General features: G+C 45.0%; 2 protein-coding genes across 5 annotated transcripts in view; one reads left to right on the forward strand and one right to left on the reverse strand.

Moving 5' to 3' along the window:
* LOC140203686 (uncharacterized) overlaps positions 1–23125 on the reverse strand; it is a 161717-nt gene that overhangs the window by 11841 nt on the left and 126751 nt on the right. Inside the window, exons 15-16 of the mRNA XM_072269732.1 lie at positions 4281–4389; positions 3032–3425 (exon numbers count right to left, since the gene is read on the reverse strand). Of these exons, the coding sequence (XP_072125833.1) occupies positions 3032–3425; positions 4281–4389 (503 nt within the window). The remainder of the gene's footprint in view (positions 1–3031; positions 3426–4280; positions 4390–23125) is intronic.
* Positions 4235–18675, forward strand: LOC140204014 (uncharacterized). 4 transcript variants are annotated; one of them, XM_072270236.1, is made up of 2 exons: positions 4235–4259; positions 16302–18675. In XM_072270236.1, the coding sequence occupies exon 2, from the start codon at positions 17434–17436 to the stop codon at positions 18484–18486; it is 1053 nt and encodes a 350-aa protein (XP_072126337.1). In that variant the 5' UTR covers positions 4235–4259; positions 16302–17433; the 3' UTR covers positions 18487–18675. The 4 variants fall into 4 exon arrangements, with proteins under 4 accessions (XP_072126337.1, XP_072126336.1, XP_072126338.1 ...); XM_072270235.1 differs by lacking the exon at positions 4235–4259 and adding an exon at positions 10420–10460; XM_072270237.1 differs by lacking the exon at positions 4235–4259 and adding an exon at positions 10434–10456.

The following is a 23125-nucleotide window of genomic DNA, read 5'->3' on the forward strand; positions in this document are numbered from 1 at the left end:
CAGGATGAAGTCCTATGTCTAACATTGCCCACTGTAGCAGAAGGTCATCCATTCTGTCCTGCAAGTCTGGATGTTAGCGAGTTATCATAATTCTTTGCCTTCACATCAGTAGGTGATGCGACTTGAGCACCCGTGTCACACAGGAAGTGTGGCTCTGAAAGGGTGTCTGTGTTGAACAGCAGACGTCACTGACAGCAGGAACCCTCAGTGTTCACAGGCCTCTGACCACTGCGGAAGCTGCAAGACATTCGGCACCTCTTGGCATTCACACCAACGCGAGCCTAGTAAAAACACAGGCATGGCATCCTCTGTTTCACAGCCGCAGTTGTCCTTATGTTGGGGACCTTGCTGACTGGGCTTATTGAAGTAGAGAAAGGACGAGGAATTGCTGTCCTGCTGCCCTGCTGAGTGTAAACTATGGTAAGCTCCCTGTAGTCCTTCACGAAGCATTAGTGAGAGCTATGCAAACTTGACCAGGCATTTGCTGCCTGAAGACTTCTTTTTAAAATAAAACAAGGATGGTGATTTTCCAGGAGAGACGGTACATGTGGTCATTAGCTCCAACGGTTTAACATTGCTGAGGCCGGGCATGGAGAGCAACTGTTTGGTGTGCTCACACTCCGATAGTCCTAAAGTCTGTAAATGGTGAGTCTTTAGCGATCACTATTTATCGTGTTCTAGTGGACTCACCACTCTCACAGCCACGGGGTTTCCGAGTGACGCCAGCACAGAGTAGAATCTGGTGTTATCGGCGATGACTTCTCACAGTGCGTATTGTGCCTCAGTTTATACAAATCAAGTAACGGATATTTGTTCCCAAAACTCCAGCAGTTTCAAAGTGACTGTGTTGGCCAACATGTTCAATATCTCTGGAATCGTCCTAGAGCGACAGGGTCACCAGAGTAGGTTTTCTCAAATAAAACAACATTCAGGCATTTTAAATTCGAGAAAACCATAACAACTCGTTTATTGAACTCTAAAACCTGAACTCAAAGGCGTGCTATAAGGACTTTACGTCATCTCGTCAGACCAGCCTCAACGTGAACCCCAACTCAATGTCACTGGCTGTGAACACATTACCCGACAATTGTCACCTCGGTTCAGGTATGGCCCAAGTGCGGAGTGAGAGACACTGAAGCAGGTCGATAGTTCACAGACTTTAATACAGACAGTGTTAAAGGGAAAATAAAACAGTAAATGTTAGGCCAAACAGGGCTGTTAACTAAAGCTCTCAAAGGAAAACGAAGCCTACGCTGTGGCTGAAAAGAACACCTAAAACACTAACGAATACTGCTAGTCTTTACAGTCAGTTGATTGGGAAGTCTAATAGCTCAGGGAAGGTCAAATACAAAACAGCAGCGAAACATTGCTATGCTCTGTCCAAGTCTCGACAAGCACTACGACGACAAGAATGGAGTTAAATACTATCACGATTAAATAATAATTGCCTGACATGTGCAAATTCACAAGCGCAATTGCCGTATCCATGGTTGTGACAACAATATGGCTGCTCCTGGAGACTGTTGAATTACTCTCACAAGGTCATCCCAGACAAAGGTGTCTGGAATCGTTATGTTCATGGAGAGAATGGGACAAAACATGTTCTCACTGGTAGAAAAATCCAGAACTGGAAGAGGTAGAACAGAGGCAATTTTCTGAAAAGCCAGAGTGAATGCATGGATTTTGTTTTTTGTTCTATTGAACTAATTGACATTCTGATTGACTGGAAGGTAGAACCAGCATCTCCTTCAAAGCTTCAGTCTCACCTGAGCACATTATCTACCAAGAAGTTCTTCATTGAAGATTGACGCGAAACTAGTTATGTTCCATTCCAAATGCTAGGATTCAGGTAGCTAAAGTTTCGCAGTGTCCACTAAAATTTCCCTCTGCCAGCACTTCCAAAAACACCCTGCAGACTGAGGGGAAAACCTTGGGAGCATCAACCCCTCCATCTCTGATCCTCCTGGCTCATAGGCCTCTGGTTTTCCACTCCTGAAGTCTACCATCAGTTCCTTGGTCTTATTGACTTTGAGTTATTCCACGACTCAGCCAAAGTTTCAATCTCCTGGGTGTCACTATCTCAGAGGACCTGTCCTGGACCTATCATGTAAGTATCACTGTGAAGCAAGTATGGGAGGACCTCTACTTCTTCAGGAGTCTGCAGAGATCTGACATGTCATCAGAAACCTTCTCAAACCTCTATAGATGTGCGGTGGACAGTGTGTGCTGACTCGTGACGCCAAGAAAAAAAGTGGTGTCAGTATATTGGACATTTGGAACACAGTTGTAACTGTACTCAGATTGAAGCCATTGGTTACTCACCATACCATTTAATGTTCAGACATGAAGCCAGATTACTCCTGCAGAGACACCACTAGTCTCCACTAGCAAACCCAGAAAGGCCCCCTTAGTCCCATTCTTTGAAATTTTCTTTTGACTTCCGGTGTTCCTCTAGTACTCTGTGAGTATTACTCTGGATTTCTAGCATCTGCACTCTCTTGTGTATTACACTGAGAAGAACAGGGAATAGGGAGGTAAACAACCAATGCCATTCTTCCTCAGCACAAAGGTTTGAGGGATGACTGAACTTGGCTTCAGTCTGCAGAAAGTCATGCAGGAAATTCAAGGGCAACCTTTTCACCCACAACTGGTGACGATTTGGAACCCATCACCACAGGGACAGTGAGAGGTGAAAAGCAGGGATGGATTTAAAAGGACATTAGTGGAACAGAAACATGGCAGGGACCAGCTGCACTGTACTGGCTCTGAATGGTAAACTAGGTGTGTTGTAGATTAACTACGTACCTGAGGCAATGTTTAAAATAGAACTCATTTATTTGTCACTGATCCAGAATATTAAACTCCATTCCCATTATATTAGCATAAGAAACACTTCCCATCTCAGTCACTAGGGTGCAGACTTCGTCTGAAGAGAGCAGCAAATAATTACAGTCTGACACCAACAGTCACTTTTGAACGTGTCTCTGGACTCAGAAATGTGAGGGTTAAATATGCAGCAGGCTGCTTATTTAAACACTTTCCCGAGCGTGAACTCGGTAGTGCGTCACAAGGTGGGCTGACTGAGTGAATCCCTTCCCACATTCAGAGCAGGTGAATGGCCTCTCCCCAGTGTGAATTCGCTGGTGTGTCAGTAGGTTACATGACTGAGTAAATCCCTTCCCACATTCAGAACAAGTATGCGGTCTTTCCCCAGTGTGAACTCGTTGGTGCACCAGTAAATTAGAAGACTCAGTAAATCCCTTCCCGCATTCAGAGCAGGTGAATGGTCTCTCCCCAGTTTGAACTTGCTGTTGTCTCATCATGTGGGATGTATTAATGAATCCCTGTCCACACACTGAACTGTGGAACAATCTCTCTCTCCCTCTCGTGAACTTGTTTATGTATCTGCACGTAGACTTGGTGAGTCAATCTCTTCCCACAAGGAGCAGGTGAACAGCCTCTCACTGGTGTGGATTTTACTGGATTTTATTTGGAGATACAGCATGGAACAGGCCTCTTCAGCCCAATCAGCTGCTCCATCCAGCAATCCACTTGTTAACCCAGCTCTGTCAGAGGACAATTTACAATGACCAATTAACCTATTATCCGATATGTCCTTGGACTGTGAAAGGAAACTAGAGCACCCGGAGGAAAACCATGTGGTCACGGCAAAGACGTACAAGCTCCTTACAGACCGTGTCTGAACTGAAATCCAAACTCCGACACCCCAGTCTGAAATCTTCAGTTTGGATGACAGAACCAATTGCTTCCCGCAGAACAGGTGAACCGCCTCACTATAGTGTGAACTTGCTGATGTATCTTCAGGTTGGATGACTGAGTATATCCTCTCCCAAAGAGCAGATCATTGGCCTCTCCCCAGTGTGAACTCACTGGTATATCTGCAGTCTGAATGAGATAATTCATGCCCACACTGAGAGCAGGTGAATGATATCTCCTTGCTATCAATTGTCTGACAATTCACCAAGTCAGATGTCAGAAATAGTGAATCCCTTGTAAAATCATTGCAGTTGACAAACTGATCTCTGGTGAACAAATGATGGTGTGTTGTCAGCACCCCGGTTCCAGCGGATTTCACTGAGTTAAAACAGAATGTTTCCTTTCAGAGCCAAAACACATATCCAGCTGGGATGAGATACATCTTCATCTCCAAGGATCGACAAGTGATCTGTCGCTGCTACAATGGGAATATCCGGTCACTCCTTTGATAATCTGAAGACAATTAGAAGCTTTATCTCCAGGTGGGTTCATGCAAATCTCACCCCAGCACTGAACATGTGTTCGGATTCCCCTTGCTGTGACTGCTGTTCTGTCTTCTCAAGCATCTCCTCCTCTACATTCAGAGACTGATTGTTTTCAAATGCTGGTGAGCTGACAAAGACAGAAGAACTGACATGTTTTTGTTTTCAAGATTCCCATTCAGAAACTCCTTGAAGTTTCAAACCTGCAAGAAGATTTACAAAAGACATCAATGGGTGAAGGATAGTACTTTGAATTAAATAGTTTTCATCTCTAATATTACACTGTTACAGTGAGATTCAGCCCAAGTTGGAAGAACAACTCCCCATCTTTTACTTGGCCACAGATCAGGAATCCGGACTGACAATTAATTTCCTGTGTCTCCGCCTGTATCAGAATGGACATTTCTGCCCGTTGTCAATCTGTGACTTGGCTCAGTTTGTCTCTCCCAGTCAGTATTATCTCAGGTTGTGGTCATGTCCCACAGAGCTACAAAGAGCACATGATATTACATGGCTGCTCTGGAGACTTTCTAAGTACTCAAACCCCCTTCCCTCACCAGTGTGAGTGCTGCAGGTCACTGGTTACCCCAGACAAAGGTGTCTGATATCAGTCTGTTCCCAGAGAGAATGGGATGAAACATGTTCCAGCAGGCAGAAAGATCCAGAACCAGAAGATGTAGAAAGAGGCAATTTTAGAAAAGATCCAAATCGAATGCAAGGCTTTTAGGCCATAAGACCATAAGATATAGGGAGAAGTAGGCTATTTGGCCCATCGAGTCTACTCCACCATTTAATCCAATTCTTCCAGTCATCCCCTTCCCCTGCCTTCACCCCATACCCTTTGACTCCTCGGCTAATCAAGAACTTGTCCATCCTTGCCTTAAATACACCCAATGACTTGGCCTCCACAGCCGCTCATGGCAACAAATTCCACAGATTTACCACCCTCTGACTAAAGTAATTTCTCCGCATCTCAGTTCTAAAAGGACATCCTTCAATCCTGAAGTCGTGCCCTCTTGTCCTAGAATCCCCAACCATGGGAAATAACTTTGCCATATCTAATCTGTTTAGGCCTTTTAACATTCTGAATGTTTCCGAGAGATCTCCCCTCATTCTTCTGAACTCCAGGAAATATAGCCCATAAGCTGCCAGACATTCCCCATATGGTAACCCTTTCATTCCTGGAATCATTCTCGTGAATCTTCTCTGAGCCCCTCTCCAACGTCAGTACATCCTTTCTAAAATAAGGAGCCCAAAACAGCACACAATACTCCAAGTATGGTCTCACAAGTGTCTTATAGAGCCTCAACATCACATCCCAGCACTTATATTCTATACCTCTAGAAAGGAATGCCAACATTGCATTCGCCTTCTTCACAACCGACTTAACTTGGAGGTTAACCTTTAGGGTATCTTGCACAAGGACTCCCAAGTCCCTTTGCATCTCTGCATTTTGAATTCTCTCCCCATCTAAGTAATAGTCTGCCCGTTTATTTCTTCCACCAAAGTGCATGACCATTCACTTTCCAACATTGTATTTCATTTGCCACTTCTTTGCTCATTCCCCTAAGCTATCTAAATCTCTCTGTTTCCTTAACATTCACTGCTCCTCAACCTAACTTTGTATCATTGGCAAATTTAGCCACAAATCCATGAATACCGTAGTCCAAATCATTGACATACATCGTAAAAAGCAGCGGTCCCAACACCGACCCCTGTGGAACTCCACTGGTAACCAGCAGCCAGACAGAATAGGATCCTTTTATTCCCATTCTCTGGCCGACCAGCCAATGCTCCACCCATGCTAGTAACTTAACTGTAATTCCATGGGTTCTTATCTTGCTAAGCAGCCTCATGTGCGGCACCATGTCAAAGGCCTTCTGAAAATCCAAGTTCACTATATCTACTGCATCTTCTTTGTCTACCCTGCTTGTAATTTCCTCAAAGAATTGCAGTAGGTTTGTCGGGCAGGATTTTCCTTTCAGGAAACGATGCTGGCTTTGGCCTATCTTGTCATGTGCCTCCAGGTACCCCATAATCTCATCCCTAACAATCGATTCCAACAACTTCCCAACCACTGATGTCAGGCTAACAGGTCGATAGTTTCCTTTTTGCTGCCTCCCACCCTTCTTAAATAGCGGAGTGACATTTGCAATTTTCCAGTCATCTGGTACAATGCCAGAATCTACCGATTCTTGAAAGATCATCGTTAATGCCTCCACAATCTCTCCAGCTACTTCCTTCAGGACCCGAGGGTGCATTCCATCAGGTCCAGGAGATTTATCCACCCTCAGACCATTAAGCTTTCTGAGCACCCTCTCAGTCATTATTTTCACTGCAGAAACTTCACTTCCCTGACACTCTTCAATGTTCAGTATACTGCAGATGTCTTGCACTGTGAAGACTGGCTCCAGAAGGTGATGGGGACTGAAACCTACAGAGGAATCAGACCAGAACAAAGTGGCTGCAGATGAAAGATCTGCAACATGTAGAAACTGATTGACTATGGAAGAAAATTGTTTATTGCTGCAGAATGTTGCAGGGACTCAGCAGTGAAGCAGTATTAGTGGAGTGGAATTAACAGCCAATAATTCAGGAATGGAGAAGGTTTTCGGCTCGAAGCCTCGACTGTTTATTCCTCTGTGTAGATGGTAACTGACCAGCTTAATTCCTCATTTTGTGTGTGTTCTTCTATATTTCCAGCTTCTACAGAATCTCTTGTGTCTTTGGTTTCTATCTGCATCTGTGTGTAGACTTTGGTTTTGAAGCAGGTTGATATCGAGTATATTGTCTGTGGGAGCTTGCTGAGTAGCTGCTGAGTTCTCCACATTAAAGCATTGACTGGACTTGAAGTGGAAGCAGTGCTTGCAGATATCTTAACAGTTAAATCAGGCGACATGGGAGACAGAAGGGCTTTGTTTCCAGATAAGCTCAATGCCTTCTGTGCTCACTTTGAGCATCAGAACATAGAGGAACCATCATGAACTCCCACATGTCCTGATGATGCCATGGTCTCAGTCTTTGAAGCTAACATGGGGGCTGCCTTCAGGAAGGTGAATCCATGGACAGCATCCGGACCGAACTGGGTACCTGGACACACACTAGAGGCCTGTGCTGATCAACTGGCTGGTGTGTTCACTGAGATTTTTAACCTCTCTTTCCAGCATTACATGGTACCCACCTGCTTCAAGCAGGTTTCGTTTACCCCGTTGCTCAAGAAGAGCATGGTGACCTGCCTGAATGACTATTACCCAGTTGTACTTACAGCCACAGCGATGAAGAGCTTTGAGAGGGTGGTGATGAAACATCAGCTCCTGCCTGAGAGGCGAGTTGGATCTGCTCCGGTTTGCCCACTGGAGCAACAGGTCCACAACCGATGCCATTTCATTTGCTGTTTACTCAATCCTGGAACAGCTTGACAGCAAAGCTGCATACATCAGGATGCTCTTTATTGACTACAACTCAGCATTCAATACCATCATCCCCTGAAAGCTAATCAATAAGGCTCAATAAGACCTTTGCTTCAATACCGCATTCTGCAATTGGATCCTGGGTTTCGTCAGTTGCAGACCGCAGTCAGTTTTGTTTGGCAACAACATCTCCTCCACGATCTCCATCAACACAGGTGCCCCACAGGGCTGTGTGCCTAGCCCCCTGCTCTACTTTACCCTTATGACTGTGTGGCTAAGCACAGCTCCAATGGTATATTCAAGTTTGCTGACAACGCCACAGTCATAGGCCAGATCAAAGGTGGTGATGAATCAGCTTATGGAAGGAGATTGAAAATATAGCTGAGTGGTGTCACAGAACAACCTCTCTCTCAATCTCAGCAAGATCAAAAAACTGATTATAGACTTCAGGAGAGGGAAACCAGGGGTTCTCATCAGAAGATCAGAGATGGAGAGTCAGCAGTTTTAATTGATGAATTTTACTATTGCGGAGGACCTGTCCTTGGTCCACACCATAATAAGTGCAATTGTGAAAAAAGTACCAGAGCACCTGTACTTCCTCAGGAGTTTGTGGAGATTCGGCATGACAGCTTAAACTTTGACAAACTTCTATAGATGTGCAGTGGAGAGTATACTGACTGGCTGCATCACAGCCTGGTATGGAAACACCAATGCCAATTGGTATGTCCTCCAATAGGTAGTGGCCTGTTGGCCCTTCACAACCAGTGAGCACATCTACATGAAACACTGTCGTAGGAAAGCAGCATCCGTCATCTGGGATCCCCACTAGCCAGGCCATGCTCTTTTCTCACTGCTGCCATCAGGTAGAAGGTGCAAGAGCCTCAGGACTCACACAATCAGGTTCAAGAATATTACTGCTCCTCAACCATCATTGAATTGACTTTATTTCTTACGTCCTTCACATACATGAGGAGTTAAAATCTTTATCTTAAATTAGATTAGATTAGATTCAACTTTATTGTCATTGTGCTGAGTATATATACAAAGCCAATGAAATGCAGTTAGCATCTAACCATAAGTGCAAAGAATACTGTTATTTACAAAATAACTGCAAATAAAAAGTAAGTGCTACAGCACACAAATATAAAAGTACTGAGACAGTACAATATGAGTGCAATACTGCTTAGCGCTGTGATGAGAGGTTCAGCAGGGTCACAGCCTCAGGGAAGAAGCTCTTCCTGTGCCTGCTGGTACGGGAGCGGAGGCTCCTGTAGCGCCTACCGGATGGGAGGAGAGTAAAAAGTCCATGGTTAGGGTGAGATGCATCCCCGATAATGCTTTTCACCCTGCCCAGGCAGCGTTTATGGTAGATGTTCTCAATGGTGGGCAATTGGGTGCCGATAATCCACTGGGCAGTTTTCACCACACGCTGGAGTGCACTGGGGTCCGATACGTCCCCGTCTAAATGTGCAATGTGCAATTTATAGTAATTTGTAATAAATAGTATGTACAACAGGACATGCTGCAGTAGCATTTCCCAGATGGCTGCAGCTGGAACAGTTTGTGGTTGGGGTGACTCAGGGTCCCAATGATTCTTCCTTTTTATGCACCTGTGTCACATTGTAAATGTCCTGATAGTGGGAAGTTCACATCCACAGATGCACTGGGCTATCTGCACCACTCCCTGCAGAGTCCTGCGATTGAGGGAAGTACAGGCAGTGATGCAGCCCGGTGCCTCTGTAGAAAGTCCATAGGATTTTGGGGGCTCATGCCAAACTTCTTCAACCATCTGAGGTAAAAGAGGCACTTTTGTGCTTTTTTCACCACACAGCTGGCATGTACAGACCACGTGAGACCCCTGGTGATGTGTACGTCGAGGAACTTAAAGCTCAACCCCAGATCCATTAATGTCAATAGGGGTTAGCCTGTCTCCATTCCTTCTGTAGTCCACAACCAGCTCCTTTGTCTTTGCGACATTGAGGGAGAGGTTGTTTTCTTGACATCACTGTGTCAGGGTGATGACTTCTTCTTCTCTGTAGGCTGCCTCGTTATTATTTGAGCCAAGGCCAATCAATGTGGTATAACTAGCAAATTTAATTAGCAGGTTGGAGCTGTGGATGGTGACACAGTCATGAGTGTACAGAGAGTACTGGAGGGGGCTTAGGACACAGCCCTGAGGGGCACCTGTGTTGAGAGTCAGAGGGGCAGGGGTGAGGAAGCCCATTCTTAGCACCTGCCGGCAATCTGACAGGATGTCCAGGATCCAGCTGCACAAAGAAGGGTGAAGGCCAACAGGCTCTTGAACAACCATTAGGCTGTTTAACAAAAGAGTCTAAACTACACTCAACTTCACTTGCCCAATCATTGAAATGTCCCACAATCAATGATCGCACTTTAAAGCACGTTATCGCATGTTCGTTTTCAATATTATTCTCATTATCTCATGTTCTCGTTGTTTATTTATATTTGCATTTGCAGAGGTTGTTGTCTTCTGCCCGCTACTTGATCTTTCAGTGATCCTGTCATAGTTACTATGCTATAGATATGCTGAGTATGTCCACAAGAAAATAAATCTCAGGGTTATATATGGTGACATATCTGTACTTGGAGAATAAAATACACTTTGAACCTTGAACTGTAAAATGGCACCGAGCATACCCAGAAAGCACAGCGCTTCAGAAATCACCGTCCGTCCGCCGTCAACCAATTGCGCATGTGCATGAGTCACAACCAGCTGCCAATATTCGCGCATGCGCCCTGGGGACAACCGGCTCTGGCGCTTCGTGAGTAGGTAGGAGCGGGGTTCGGGTGGGTTTTCATCAGCACCGGGGTCCGCAGCCTGACTGGGGGACAATTACTCCGGGCGCCGGACACACTGTGGACCCGGGATGGTGACACTTATTTCCCTCTCTCAGCCCCACGATTCACACCCGGTCCGGTGAATTTTCCGATGATGGGCGCTGCCGAGGCCATGTTGCGGCGCATGCGCATCGCGGGCCGGTGAGGGACAGAGGCTGGGTTCGGGGTTGGTGACAATGTCTCTGTGTAGAGGCGGCAATGGGTGATGCTGCCAAGGCTTTCCACTCAGTCCGCAGGCTGAGGGGCTGGCAGCCCAGTCATCTCCCAGACACAGCCGAGCCTCAGCTGTCTGAATCCCAGGATCGGGAACGGAACAGAATCAGAGTGACAGATCACCGGCATATGTCATGAAATGTGTTGTCCCAGAACTCTGGGAGTGATTGTGTTAAATGCTGAGCTGTGGTCAATAAACAGCATCCTGACAGAAGTATTTGTTTTGTTCAGGTGATCCAAGGCCGTGTGGAGAACCAATGAGATCACGTCCTCATAGACCTACTTTGCGATAGGCAAATTGCATTGGGTCCAGGTCCTTGCTGAGACAGGAGTTAATTCTAGCCATAACCAATCTCTCAAAACATTTTATCACCGTAGATGTGGGTGCTACTAGACAATGGGCATTGAGACAGTTCACCTTACTCTTCTTGGGGACTGGTATGATTGTTGCCCTTCTGAAGCAGGTGTAAAATTCTGACTGCAGCACTGAAAGATTCAAAATGTCTTCGAGCACAACCTGCTGGTTGCTTGGCACAGATTTTCAGAGCCCTATCAGGTACTCCATTGGGGCCTGGCAGCTCTTTAAAGATGCTCTAATGTCAGTCCCTGAGACAAGAGATCACAGGGTCATCAGGTGCTGTAGTTTTATTTTCCCTTTCAAAGTGTGCATAAAAGGTGTTGAGCCCATCTGGGAGTGAAGCATCACGACCACACATGATGCCAGGCTTCCCTTAGTAGGAAGTACTGGCCTGTAATCCTGGCTAGAGTTGACATACATACAATTCCACCTCCAGCTTCATGGGGAATTGTTCCTATGCTCATGAAGTAGCCCTCCGTAAGACATACCTGGTCATCTTGTATAGTCCTGGGTCAGCAAACATCAATGCTACAGATTTAGCTCTCAGCAGACTACGAACCTTCTGGTTCATCCATGGCTTTTTATTCTTGTGTACAGTGTGTTCTTGTAGATGCACACTCATCCACACAGGTTTTAATGAAGTCAGTGACAGTTATGGCGTACTCATTCAGACTCGACTCAAGTGCACGATTCCTTAAATTAACTTTTAAACCAGAGCAACATCCCCTCTTCCACTCCCTTGAAAGGGAACTGTACCAGCGACCAGAGTCCGTTCGTGTATTATCCACTTTGCAATGGATTTTTTAAATACCTTAAAACAATGTTACTAACTGTATGGTCCATAGATGAAGCTGTGGCTTTCAACTGTAGCGTCTAAAATGGGAATTTCATTGGAGCTCCTGCACGCATCGCCTTCTTGGTAGATAATGTGCTGAGTTAAGAATGAGGCTTAAAACAAGGTAGTGGTTCTCTGTTCAGTAAAGCAGTGTGAATAGAATCGAAAACAAAAGCTTCTTAGGGAGAGCAAACAGGAGATAGATAGGAGCAACAGGGAGTTATTCACCCAGAGGCTGCAGGAGTTCGATAAGTGGGTGATGGTCAGGGAAGTGAGGGAAAGGGCTCAGATGGTAGAGAGCAGCCCTGTGTTCATCTCCACCCCCCCCCCCCCCAGTAATCATTATCTCATTTTGGATGCTGTTGAGTGGGGTGACCTGACAGAGGACGACCATGGCAATCAGGTCTGTGGCACTGAGCCTGGCTCCGTGGTGCAGAGGGGAAAGAGGAAGATGAGGAATCCGGTAGTCACAGGGGATTCCATAGTGAGGGGAACAGACAGGAGGTTCTGTCAGCCTGACAGAGTCACCCACATGGTGTGTTGCCTCCCAGGTGCCAGGGTACGGGATGTCTTGGATCGGGTGCAGAGTCTTCTGAAGGGAGAGGGTGAAAAGCCAGAAGTCTTGGTACATGTTGGTACCAATGACACAGGTAGAAAAAGGGAGGAGGTCTTGAAGAGAGAATTCAGGGAGTTAGGTAGGAAGCTGAAAAGCAGGACCTCTAGGGTAGTAATCTCAGGCTTGCTGCCTGTGTCACGTGCTAACTAGCGCAAGAATAGTATGACCAGGCGTAGTAATATGTGGCTGAGAGACTGGTGTAGGGGGCAGGGATTCAGATTCCTGGATCATTGGGACCTCTTCTGGGGGAGGAACAACCTGTGCAAAAAGGACGGGTTACACCTGAACCCAGATGGGTCCAATATCCTAGCGGGCACATTAAATAGAGCTGTTAGGGAGGGTTTAAACTAATTTGGCAGGGGGATGGGAACTGGAGTGATAGGGCTGAGGAAGGGGAAAACAGAAATAAATCAAAGATAGCGTGCAACAGAGATTACAGAAAGAACAGGTAGGAGATGAGGCTTAATCACAGCCAGTGGCATGAGTTACAGGGCAATAGAGGCGTGGTGCAGTTCAAACAGAAAGCAACAATTACTGGACTGAGAGTGTTATATTTGAATGCACGCAGCATAAGGAATAAAATCGACAATCTTGAAATTCAGCTACAGATCAGCAAATATGACGTGGCCATCTCTGAAACTTGGCTAAAGGATGGCTGCCATTGGGAGCTGAACGTCCAAGGATATACGGTGTATCGGAAAGATAGATTAGTAGGCAGAGGGGGTGGTGTGACTCTATGTATAAGAAATAATATTAAATCATTTGAAAGAGATGACATAGGATTGTAAAGTACAGAGTCTCTGTGGGTTGAGTTTAAAATGGCAAGGGCAGTTGTACACAGGCCTCCAAACAACAGCCAGGTTGTGGATTACAAATTACAGCAGGAGATGGAAAAGGCGTGTCAGAAAGGCAATGTCATGATAATCGTTGGGGACTTTAACATGGAAGTGGATATGGAAAACTAGGTCAGTGCTGGACCTCAAGAGAGAATGTGTAGAATGTCTAAGGGTTGGCTTTTTAGAACAACTTGCTGTTGAGCCCACTAGGGGATTGGCTGTGCTGGATTGGGTGTTGTGTAATGATCCAAAGGTGATAAGAGAGCTTAAGGTTAAGGAACCCTTAGGGAACAGTGATCACAATATGATTGAGCTCACATTGAAATTTGAAAGAGAAAAAATAAAATCCAATATGTGTGGGTATTTCAGTGGAATAAAGGAAATTACAGTGGCATGAGAGGGGAACTGGCCGTAGTTGACTGAAAGGGACATTTACAGGAAGGACAGCAGAGCAGCAATGGCTGGAGTTACTGCGAAAAATGAGGGAAGTGCAAGACAGATATATTCCAAATAAGAAGAAATGTTCCAAGGGAAGAAGTACACTACCGTGGCTGGCAAGTGAAGTCAAAGCCAAAGTAAAAGCAGAAGAGAGAGCATACAAGGAAACCAGAGCCAGTGGGAAGATGGAGGATTGGGGAGTTTTAAAAACTTGCAGAAGGAAACTAAGAAGGTCATTAGGAAGGAAAAGATGAATTATGACAGGAAGTTGGTGACTATTATCAAAAAAGATACTAAAAGATTTTTTTAAGTATATAAAGAGTAAAAGAGAGTTGAGGGTAGATAGAGGATCAATACAAAATGATGCTGGAGATATTGTAATCAGAGATGCAGAGATGGCAGAGGAACTGAATGTGTATTTTGCATCAGTTTTCACAGTGCAAGACATCTGCAGTATACTGAACGTTGAAGAATGTCAGGCAAGTGAAGTTTGTGCAGTGAAAATTATGACTGAGAAGGTGCTCAGAAAACTTAATGGTCTGAGGGTGGATAAATCTCCTGGACCTGATGGAATGCACCCTCGGGTCCTGAAGGAAGTAGCTGGAGAGATTGCGGAGGCATTAACGATGATCTTTCCAGAATCGGTAGATTTTGGCATTGTACCAGATGACTGGAAAATTGCAAATGTTACTCCCCTATTTGAGAAGGGTGGAAGGCAGCAAAAAGGAAACTATCGACCTGTTAGCCTGACATCAGTGGTTGGGAAGTTGTTGGAATCGATTGTTAGGGATGAGATTATGGGGTACCTGGAGGCACGTGACAAGATAGGCCAAAGCCAGCATCGTTTCCTGAAAGGAAAATCCTGCCTGACAAACCTACTGCAATTCTTTGAGGAAATTACAAGCAGCGTAGACAAAGGAGATGCAGTAGATATAGTGAACTTGGATTTTCAGAAGGCCTTTGACATGGTGCCGCACATGAGACTGCTTAGCAAGATAAGAGCCCATGGAATTACAGGTAAGTTACTGGTGTGGATGGAGCATTGGCTGGTTGGCCAGAGAATGGGAATAAAAGGATCCTATTCTGTCTGGCTGCTGGTTACCAGTGGAATTCCACAGGGGTCAGTGTTGGGACCACTGCCTTTTACGATGTATGTCAATGATTTGGACTACGGTATTAATGGATTTGTGGCTGAATTTGCCAATGATACAAAGTTAGGTTGAGGAGCAGTGAATGTTAAGGAAACAGAGAGATTTAGATAGTTTAGGAGAATGAGCAAAGAAGTGGCAAATGAAATACAATGTTGGAAAGTGAATGGTCATGCACTTTGGTGGAAGAAATAAACGGGCAGACTATTACTTAGATGGGGAGAGAATTCAAAATGCAGAGATGCAAAGGGACTTGGGAGTCCTTGTGCAAGATACCCTAAAGGTTAACCTCCAGGTTAAGTCGGTTGTGAAGAAGGCGAATGCAATGTTGGCATTCCTTTCTAGAGGTATGGAATATAAGTGCTGGGATGTGATGTTGAGGCTCTATAAGACACTTGTGAGACCATACTTGGAGTATTGCGTGCTGTTTTGGGCTCCTTATTTTAGAAAGGATGTACTGACATTGGACAGGGCTCAGAGAAGATTCACGAGAATGATTCCAAGAATGAGAGGGTTACTGTAGGGGGAATGTCTGGCAGCTTATGGGCTATATTTCCTGGAGTTCAGAAGAATGAGGGGAGATCTCTTGGAAACATTTGGAATGTTAAAAGGCCTAAACAGATTAGATATGGCAAAGTTATTTCCCCTAGTAGGGGATTCTAGGACAAGAGGGCACGACTTCAGAATTGAAGGATGTCCTTTTAGAACTGAGATGCGGAGAAATTACTTTAGTCAGAGTGTGGTAAATCTGTGGAATTTGTTGCCACGAGCGGCTGTGGAGGCCAAGTCATTGGGTGTATTTAAGGCAAGGATGGACAAGTTCTTGATTAGCAGAGGAATCAAAGGGTATGGGGTGAAGGCAGGGGAAGGGGATGACTGGAAGAATTGGATTAAATGGTGGAGTAGACTCAATGGACCAAATGGCCTACTTCTCTCTATATCTTAAGGTCTAAAAGCCTTGCATTTGACTTGGATCTTTTCTAAAATTGCCTCTGTCCTACCTGTTCTTGTTCTGGATCTTTCTGCCTGCTAGAACATGTTTAGTCCCATTCTCTCTGAGAACAGACTGATATCAGACACCTTTGTCTGGGGTAACCAGTGACCTGCAGCAGTCACACTGGTGAGGGAGGGGGGTTTGAGTACTTAGAAAGTCTCTAGGGCAGCTACGTGATATCATGTGCTGTTTGTAGCTCTGCGTGACATGACCAGAAATTGAGATAATACTGACTGGGAGAATCTCACTGTAACAGTGTAATGTTAGAGATGAAAACTATTTAATTCAAAGTACTATCCTTCACCCATTGATGTCTTTTGTAAATCTTCTTGCAGGTTTGAAACTTCAAGGAGTTTCTGAATGGGAATCTTGAAAACAAAAACACGTCAGTTCTGCTGTCTTTGTCAGCTCACCAGCACTTGAAAACAATCAGTCTCTGAATGTAGAGGAGGAGATGCTTGAGAAGACAGAACAGCAGTCACAGCAAGGAGAATCCGAACACGTGTTCAGTGTCGGGGTGAGATTTGGATGAACCCAACTGGAGGTAAAGCTTCTAATTGTCTTCAGATTGTCAAAGGAGTGACCGGATATTCCCCTTGTAGCACCGATAGATTAGTTGTCGATCCTTGGGGATGAAGATGTATCTCATCCCAGCTGGACCTGTATTTTGTGTCTGAAAGGAAACATTCTGTTTTAACTCAGTGAAATCCGCTGGAACCGGGGTGCTGAGAACACACCAGCATTTGTTCACCAGAGATCAGTTCGTCAACTGCAATGATTTTACAAGGGATTCACTATGGCTAACATCTGACTTGGTGAATTGTCAGACAATTGATATCATTCACCTGCTCTCAGTGTGGGCATGAATTATCTCACTCAGCCAACCTGCAGATATACCAGTGAGTTCACACTGGGGAGAGGCCAGTGATCTGCTCTTTGGGAGAGGATATACTCAGCCATCCAACCTGAAGATACATCAGCAAGTTCACACTATAGTGAGGCGGTTCACCTGTTCTGCGGGAAGCAATTGGTTCCGTCATCCAAACTGAAGATTTCAGACCGGGGTGTCGGAGTTTGGATTTCAGTTCAGACACGGTCTGTAAGGAGCTTGTACGTCTTTGCCGTGACCACATGGTTTTCCTCCGGGTGCTCTAGTTTCCTCTCACAGTCCAAGGACATATTGGATAATAGGTTAATTGGTCATTGTAAATTGTCCTCTGACAGAGCTGGGTTGACAGGTGGATTGCTGGATGGAGCAGCTGATTGGGCTGAAGAGGCCTGTTCCATGCTGTATCTCCAAATAAAATCCAGTAAAATCCACACCAGTGAGAGGCTGTTCACCTGCTCCTGGTGGGAAGGGATTGACTCACCAAGTCTACGTGCAGATACATAAACAAGTTCACGAGAGGGAGAGAGAGATTGTTCCACAGTTCAGTGTGTGGACAGGGATTCATTAATACATCCCACATGATGAGACAACAGCAAGTTCAAACTGGGGAGAGACCATTCACCTGCTCTGAATGCGGGAAGGGATTTACTTGGCCATCAAAACTGCTTTCACACCAGAGAGTTCACACCAGGGAGAGGCCGTTCACTTGCTCTGAATGTGGGAAGGGATTTACTGAGTCTTCTAATTTACTGGTGCATCAACGAGTTCACACTGGGGAGAGACCATATACTTGTTCTGAATGTGGGAAGGGATTTACTCAGTCATGTAACCTACTGACACACCAGCGAATTCATACTGGGGAGAGGCCGTTCATTTGCTCTGAATGTGGGAAAGGATTTACTCTGCAATCTCACTTAAGGACACACCAGCGACTTCACACTGGGGAGAGGCCGTTCACCTGCTCCGAATGTGGGAAGGGATTTACTGGGTCATCTAACCTACTGGCACACCAGCGAATTCACACTGGGGAGAGACCGTTTACTTGCTCAGAATGTGGGAAGGGATTTACTCGGTCATCTAACCTACTGACACACCAGCGAATTCACACTGGGGAAAGCCCATTCATCTGTTCTGTGTGTGGGAAGGGGTTCACTCAGTCAACTCATCTAATGAGACACCAGCGAGGTCACATTAGGGAGGGGCTGTTGTCCTGCTCTGAATGTGGGAAGGGATTTACTCGGTCATCTATGCTCCTGAGACATCAGCGAATTCACACTGGGGAGAGACCGTTCACCTGCTCTGAATGTGGGAAGGCATTTACTGAGTCATCTAACTTACTGGTACACCAACGCGTTCACACTGAGGAGAGGCCGTTCACTTGCTCTGAATGCGGGAAGGGATTCACTCAGTCATCTTATCTGTTAGCACACCAGCGAGTTCACACTGGGGAGAGACCATTCACCTGCTCTGAATGTGGAAAGGGATTTACTCTGTCATCTCACCTACTGGCACACCAGCGAATTCACACTGGGGAGAGACCATTCACCTGCTCTGAATGTGGGAAGGGATTCACTCAGTCAGCCCACCTTGTGACGCACTACCGAGTTCACACCGGGAAAGTGTTTAAATAAGCAGCCTGCTGCATATTTAACCCTCACATTTCTGAGTCCAGAGATTTATTCAAAAGTGACTGTTGGTGTCAGACTGTACTATTGCTGCTCTCTTCAGACGAAGTCTGCACCCTAGTGACTGAGATGGGAAGTGTTTCTTATGCTAATATAATGGGAATGGAGTTTAATATTCTGGATCAGTGACAAATAAATGAGTCCTATTTTAAACATTGTCTCAGGTACTTAGTTAATCTACAACACACCTAGTTTACCATTCGGAGCCAGTACAGTGCAGCTGGTCCCTGCCATGTTTCTGTTCCACTAATGTCCTTTTAAATCCATCCCTGCTTTTCACCTCTCACTGTCCCTGTGGTGATGGGCTCCAAATCGTCACCAGTTGTGGGTGAAAAGGTTGCCCTTGAATTTCCTGCATGACTTTCTGCAGACTGAAGACAAGCTCACTGCAGTTATGTCTGACATGTTCTTCATCCCTCAAACCTTTTGTGCTGAGGAAGAATGGCATTGGTTGTTAACCTCCCTATTCCCTGTTCTTTTCAGTGTAATACATGAGAGTACAGATGCTGGAAATCCAGAGTAATACTCACACAATACTAGAGGAGCACAGGAAGTCAAAAGAAAATTTGAAAGAATGGGACAAAGGGGGCCGTTTTGGGTTTGCTACTGGAGACTAGTGGTGTTTCTGCAGGAGTAATCTGGCTTCATGTCCAAACGTTGTATGGTGAGGAACCAATGGCTTCATTCTAAGTACAGTTACAACTGTGTTCCAAATGTCCAATATGCTGACATCACTTACTCTTTTTCTTGGCATCAAGAGTTCCTAGCATGTCTAACAATGTCCTGTTGAATCTCTCAGGCTGAGGATCATCTTGAGGATGATATAGCGTTGCCCTTGAACTTCTCGACTCCAAACATGCTCAGTAACTCATGTATGAGACTGCTGTCAAAATCCTTTCCCTGATCACTGTGCATCCTTCTCGGGAGGCCATAATGAATGAAGTATTTCTCCCAACAAAGCTTTTGCAACTGTGGATGCTTTCTGGTCCTTTGTGATGCAGCCAGTCAGAATGCTCTTCATGATACATTCGTAGAGTTTTTGTGTTTTAGTTGACAAACCACATCCCTTCAAAGTCCGACTGAAATATAATCGCTATTTTGTCTTCATTATAGCTGCATCCAGGTTAGGTCCTTGGAGAATTGGACACCCAGGAACTTGAAATTGCTGACTCTCTTCACTTCTGATGCCTCATCTTACCCTTCCTGAAGTCCATAATCAGCGCTTTAGTCTTGCAAGGAGTTGATTCAAGTGGTGACTCACTCTGGAGTCATTCTTTACAAATCTCCAGTTGTCCCCAAGGAATGAATGCAGTTCTTGGTCTTGGCCATGTGGTTACTGCCTCTATCTTAGAAGGATCTGTAGCCCCTCCATTCCGAGAGTCTATGTGTCGTACATAGTTGACTGACGTTTTACAGACTGACATTTGTCCAGAGACAGTTTTAAACCTTCAGCTTTCAGGTAGGCTAACACCTTCAGTAGTCTTGTCTCCTGCTGCTCTAGTGTTGACTCAAACACTCTGAGATCATCCCATTACACAAGTACTTCAAGCAGGTTCATGTCTCCAGCAGTCTGCTCCATGACACGTTGGAAGTTAGCCAGTGCTCTTGATATGCCCTGGGGTATCCTTTCAAACTGGAAAAACTCCAAGAGGACATATGAATCCTCTTTCTCCTTTAGCAGATTCACTCATTGGTATTGGGTAATATTTGGTATATTCAGTGTGGTGTGACCTATGGAATGGTGAAAGGCCTTGATAGTGTGGGTGTGGAAAGGATGTTTCCTATGGTAGGGGAGTCTCAAGACCAGAGAACATAGCCTCAGAAGAGAGGGGTGTCCTTTTAGCACTAAGATGAAAAGGAATTTCTTTAGCCAGAGAGTGGTGAATCTGTGGAATGCTTTGCCATGGGCACCTGTATACTTAAGGCAGAGGTTGATTGATTCTTGATTGGTCAGGGCATGAAGGCAGGAGACTGGGGCTGAGAGGAAAATTGGGTCAGCCATGATGAAATGGTGGAGCTGATTCGATGGGCCAAGTGTCCTAATTCTGCTCCTGTATCTTATGGTCTTATAGGTAATCCCCGGTTCTTAGAACCAACACACTGAACCATTTCCTTCCACTTCTGCAGGCCAAAGCATCCTCTATATCACAATGGAACTGTGTGTGGGTCTGGGATTGTACGTCTGTTCTGTGATAATCATCACACATTCATATCTTCCCATTCTTTTCCCTCAAAACAATTATAGATAACATATAGGGACTCCTCAACTCAGTGACAATTCTAGCTACACCATTTTCAGTAGATGTGTAACACCTTCAACCTCTGCTGGTGTTAACTGGCAAGACTTCTCTCAGAAAGCTGTTTCCTCTGTCACTCTGATAGCGTAGTAAGTACTTTAAAAAAACAGCATCATACTCGTCAGTAGAAAAGACGTCTTTGTGTCCCAACATCTTAATCAGTTCATTCCTTTTATCCATTCCTCTGGTATTGGTGAGTCAAAGTTGAATGACTTCAATGTCAACCTTTCTGATACAGGAGACTGTTTCTCTGTCTTTTCCCCCACCAGAAAACTAGAAAGTACCCCCACAGGAAAAAGATATGCAATCTGCATGCCACGTTTGAGAGTGCCATTACTTCCTGAGGTGTGAAATTTGGAAAATTCAGTGTTAGTATATCATCATAAAGCCCAACTGATTCACACTGTACAAGAGAGCAAATATGATCTTTGTGAAGCTCTTGGATGCCAGTTGAGAAAACCACAGCAAACTAGAGGGTCAGTTCCATCAGGCAGATGCCAGATGACAGTGCACGCTATTACGAATAGTACAAGTTGTCTTTGATTTATGTATGCACTTCAAATGTGTATCACTGAGCAATGCACTCTTGTGGGGTCCTGATCTCAATAACAGTCTGCGCGGGGTCTCGTGCTTCAGAAATGATTCTGTTGCAGTGATGGCAGATATCAAACAACTGTGGAAACATCAGCAGCTTCCTAGTGAGAGAGGATCACCGACACTACCTCAGATCCTTGTGGTTTTGTGACAACCAACTAGACAATGAGATTCTGGAGACCCGTATGAGACTTCATGTATGCGCTAACTGTCCCTCTCCTGCTGTGGCAATCTGGCCTTACAAGGACAGCTATCGAGGGAGAGAAGGAATTCCGAACTGAAGCACATAGGCACATAGAGAGGAAATTCCATGTTCTTTAATAGTCTTCAATTATTCTCTAATGCAGAGGAAGCAGTCAATGTGCTGTTACGTACCTCGTTATGGGTTCAAGAACCAGCAGAAATGGAAAGCACCTTTAGTTTGGTTTTGGTGCTAAAACCACTGTCTTTATTAGTATCTATTTATAATATAGTAATTTAAGCAAGATAAACAAAAGTTAACAGTGTTATGTGTATATATGTGTGTAAATGTAACTTCCAAATTATTGAGCTTGGGAGGCAAACAAGGCTTAGAGTCTTGAGATGGTAAAGTATGAAAATTCAGTTCATCCACGGAATAGGTGATGAGAGAGAGATATTTGTAGTCCAGGGTAAATGTCGAGAGAAGGCAATTACATCGATATTCCACAGATTCCACGACAGCAATACAAAATAACAATATTAGTGGGTTTTATCTCCGAAGTTGTTCCACTCCACACACGAAATATCACCGACAGCGATCTTCAACGAATATCTTTTCAACACAAGTGGTACCACCCTGGAATTCAGCTACGGGTCATCCCAAAGTGGTGGCCACAGGCTACTTCAACAGAATCCACGTATGGATGATCACCAGCAGTAGCTTATCACTGAGGTACCGTCTTCAAGTGGTAAAACTACCAACCCAGAACCGGAATGATAGAGCGGAGGAAGGGGAAAACAGAAATAAATCTAAGTTAGTGAGCAGTAAAGATGTCAGGAAAGACAGGCAGGTGATGGGGCAAATTTGTAGCCATTGGGATGAGTTGCAGTGCAATAAAGTTGCAGTGAAATCAAAGCAAAAAGTATCAAATACTGGTCTTAAGGTGTTGTACTTAAATGCACGCAGCATAAGGAATAAGGTGGATGATCTTGTTGTACAGCTACAGATTGGCAGGTATGATATTGTGGCCATCACTGAGACCTGGCTAAAGGATGCATGTCTCTGGGAGCTGAACGTCCAAGGATACACGGTGTATCGGAAGGATGGGAAGGTAGGCAGAGGGGGGGGCATGGCTTTATTGGTAAGAAATTATATTAAATCATTAGAAAGAGGTGATATAGGATCGGAAGGTGCAGAATCTTTATGGGTTGAGCTAAGGAATAGCAGGGGTAAAAGGACCCTGATGGCAGTTATTTATAGGCCTCCAAGCAGCTGCAGGGATGTGGACTACAAATTACAACTGGAAATAGAAAAGACTTGTCAGAAGGGCAGTGTTATGATAATTGTGGGGGATTTTAACATGCGAGTAGATTGGGAAAATCAGGTCGGCACTGGATCTCAAGAGAGAGAATTTGTAGAATGTCTGCGAGATGGCTTTTTAGAACAGCTTGTTGTTGAGCCCACTAGGGGATCGGCTGTACTGGATTGGGTATTGTGTAATGAACCGGAGGTG

The sequence above is a fragment of the Mobula birostris genome, chromosome 10 (assembly GCF_030028105.1).
Source record: "Mobula birostris isolate sMobBir1 chromosome 10, sMobBir1.hap1, whole genome shotgun sequence".
Lineage (NCBI taxonomy): Eukaryota > Metazoa > Chordata > Chondrichthyes > Myliobatiformes > Myliobatidae > Mobula > Mobula birostris.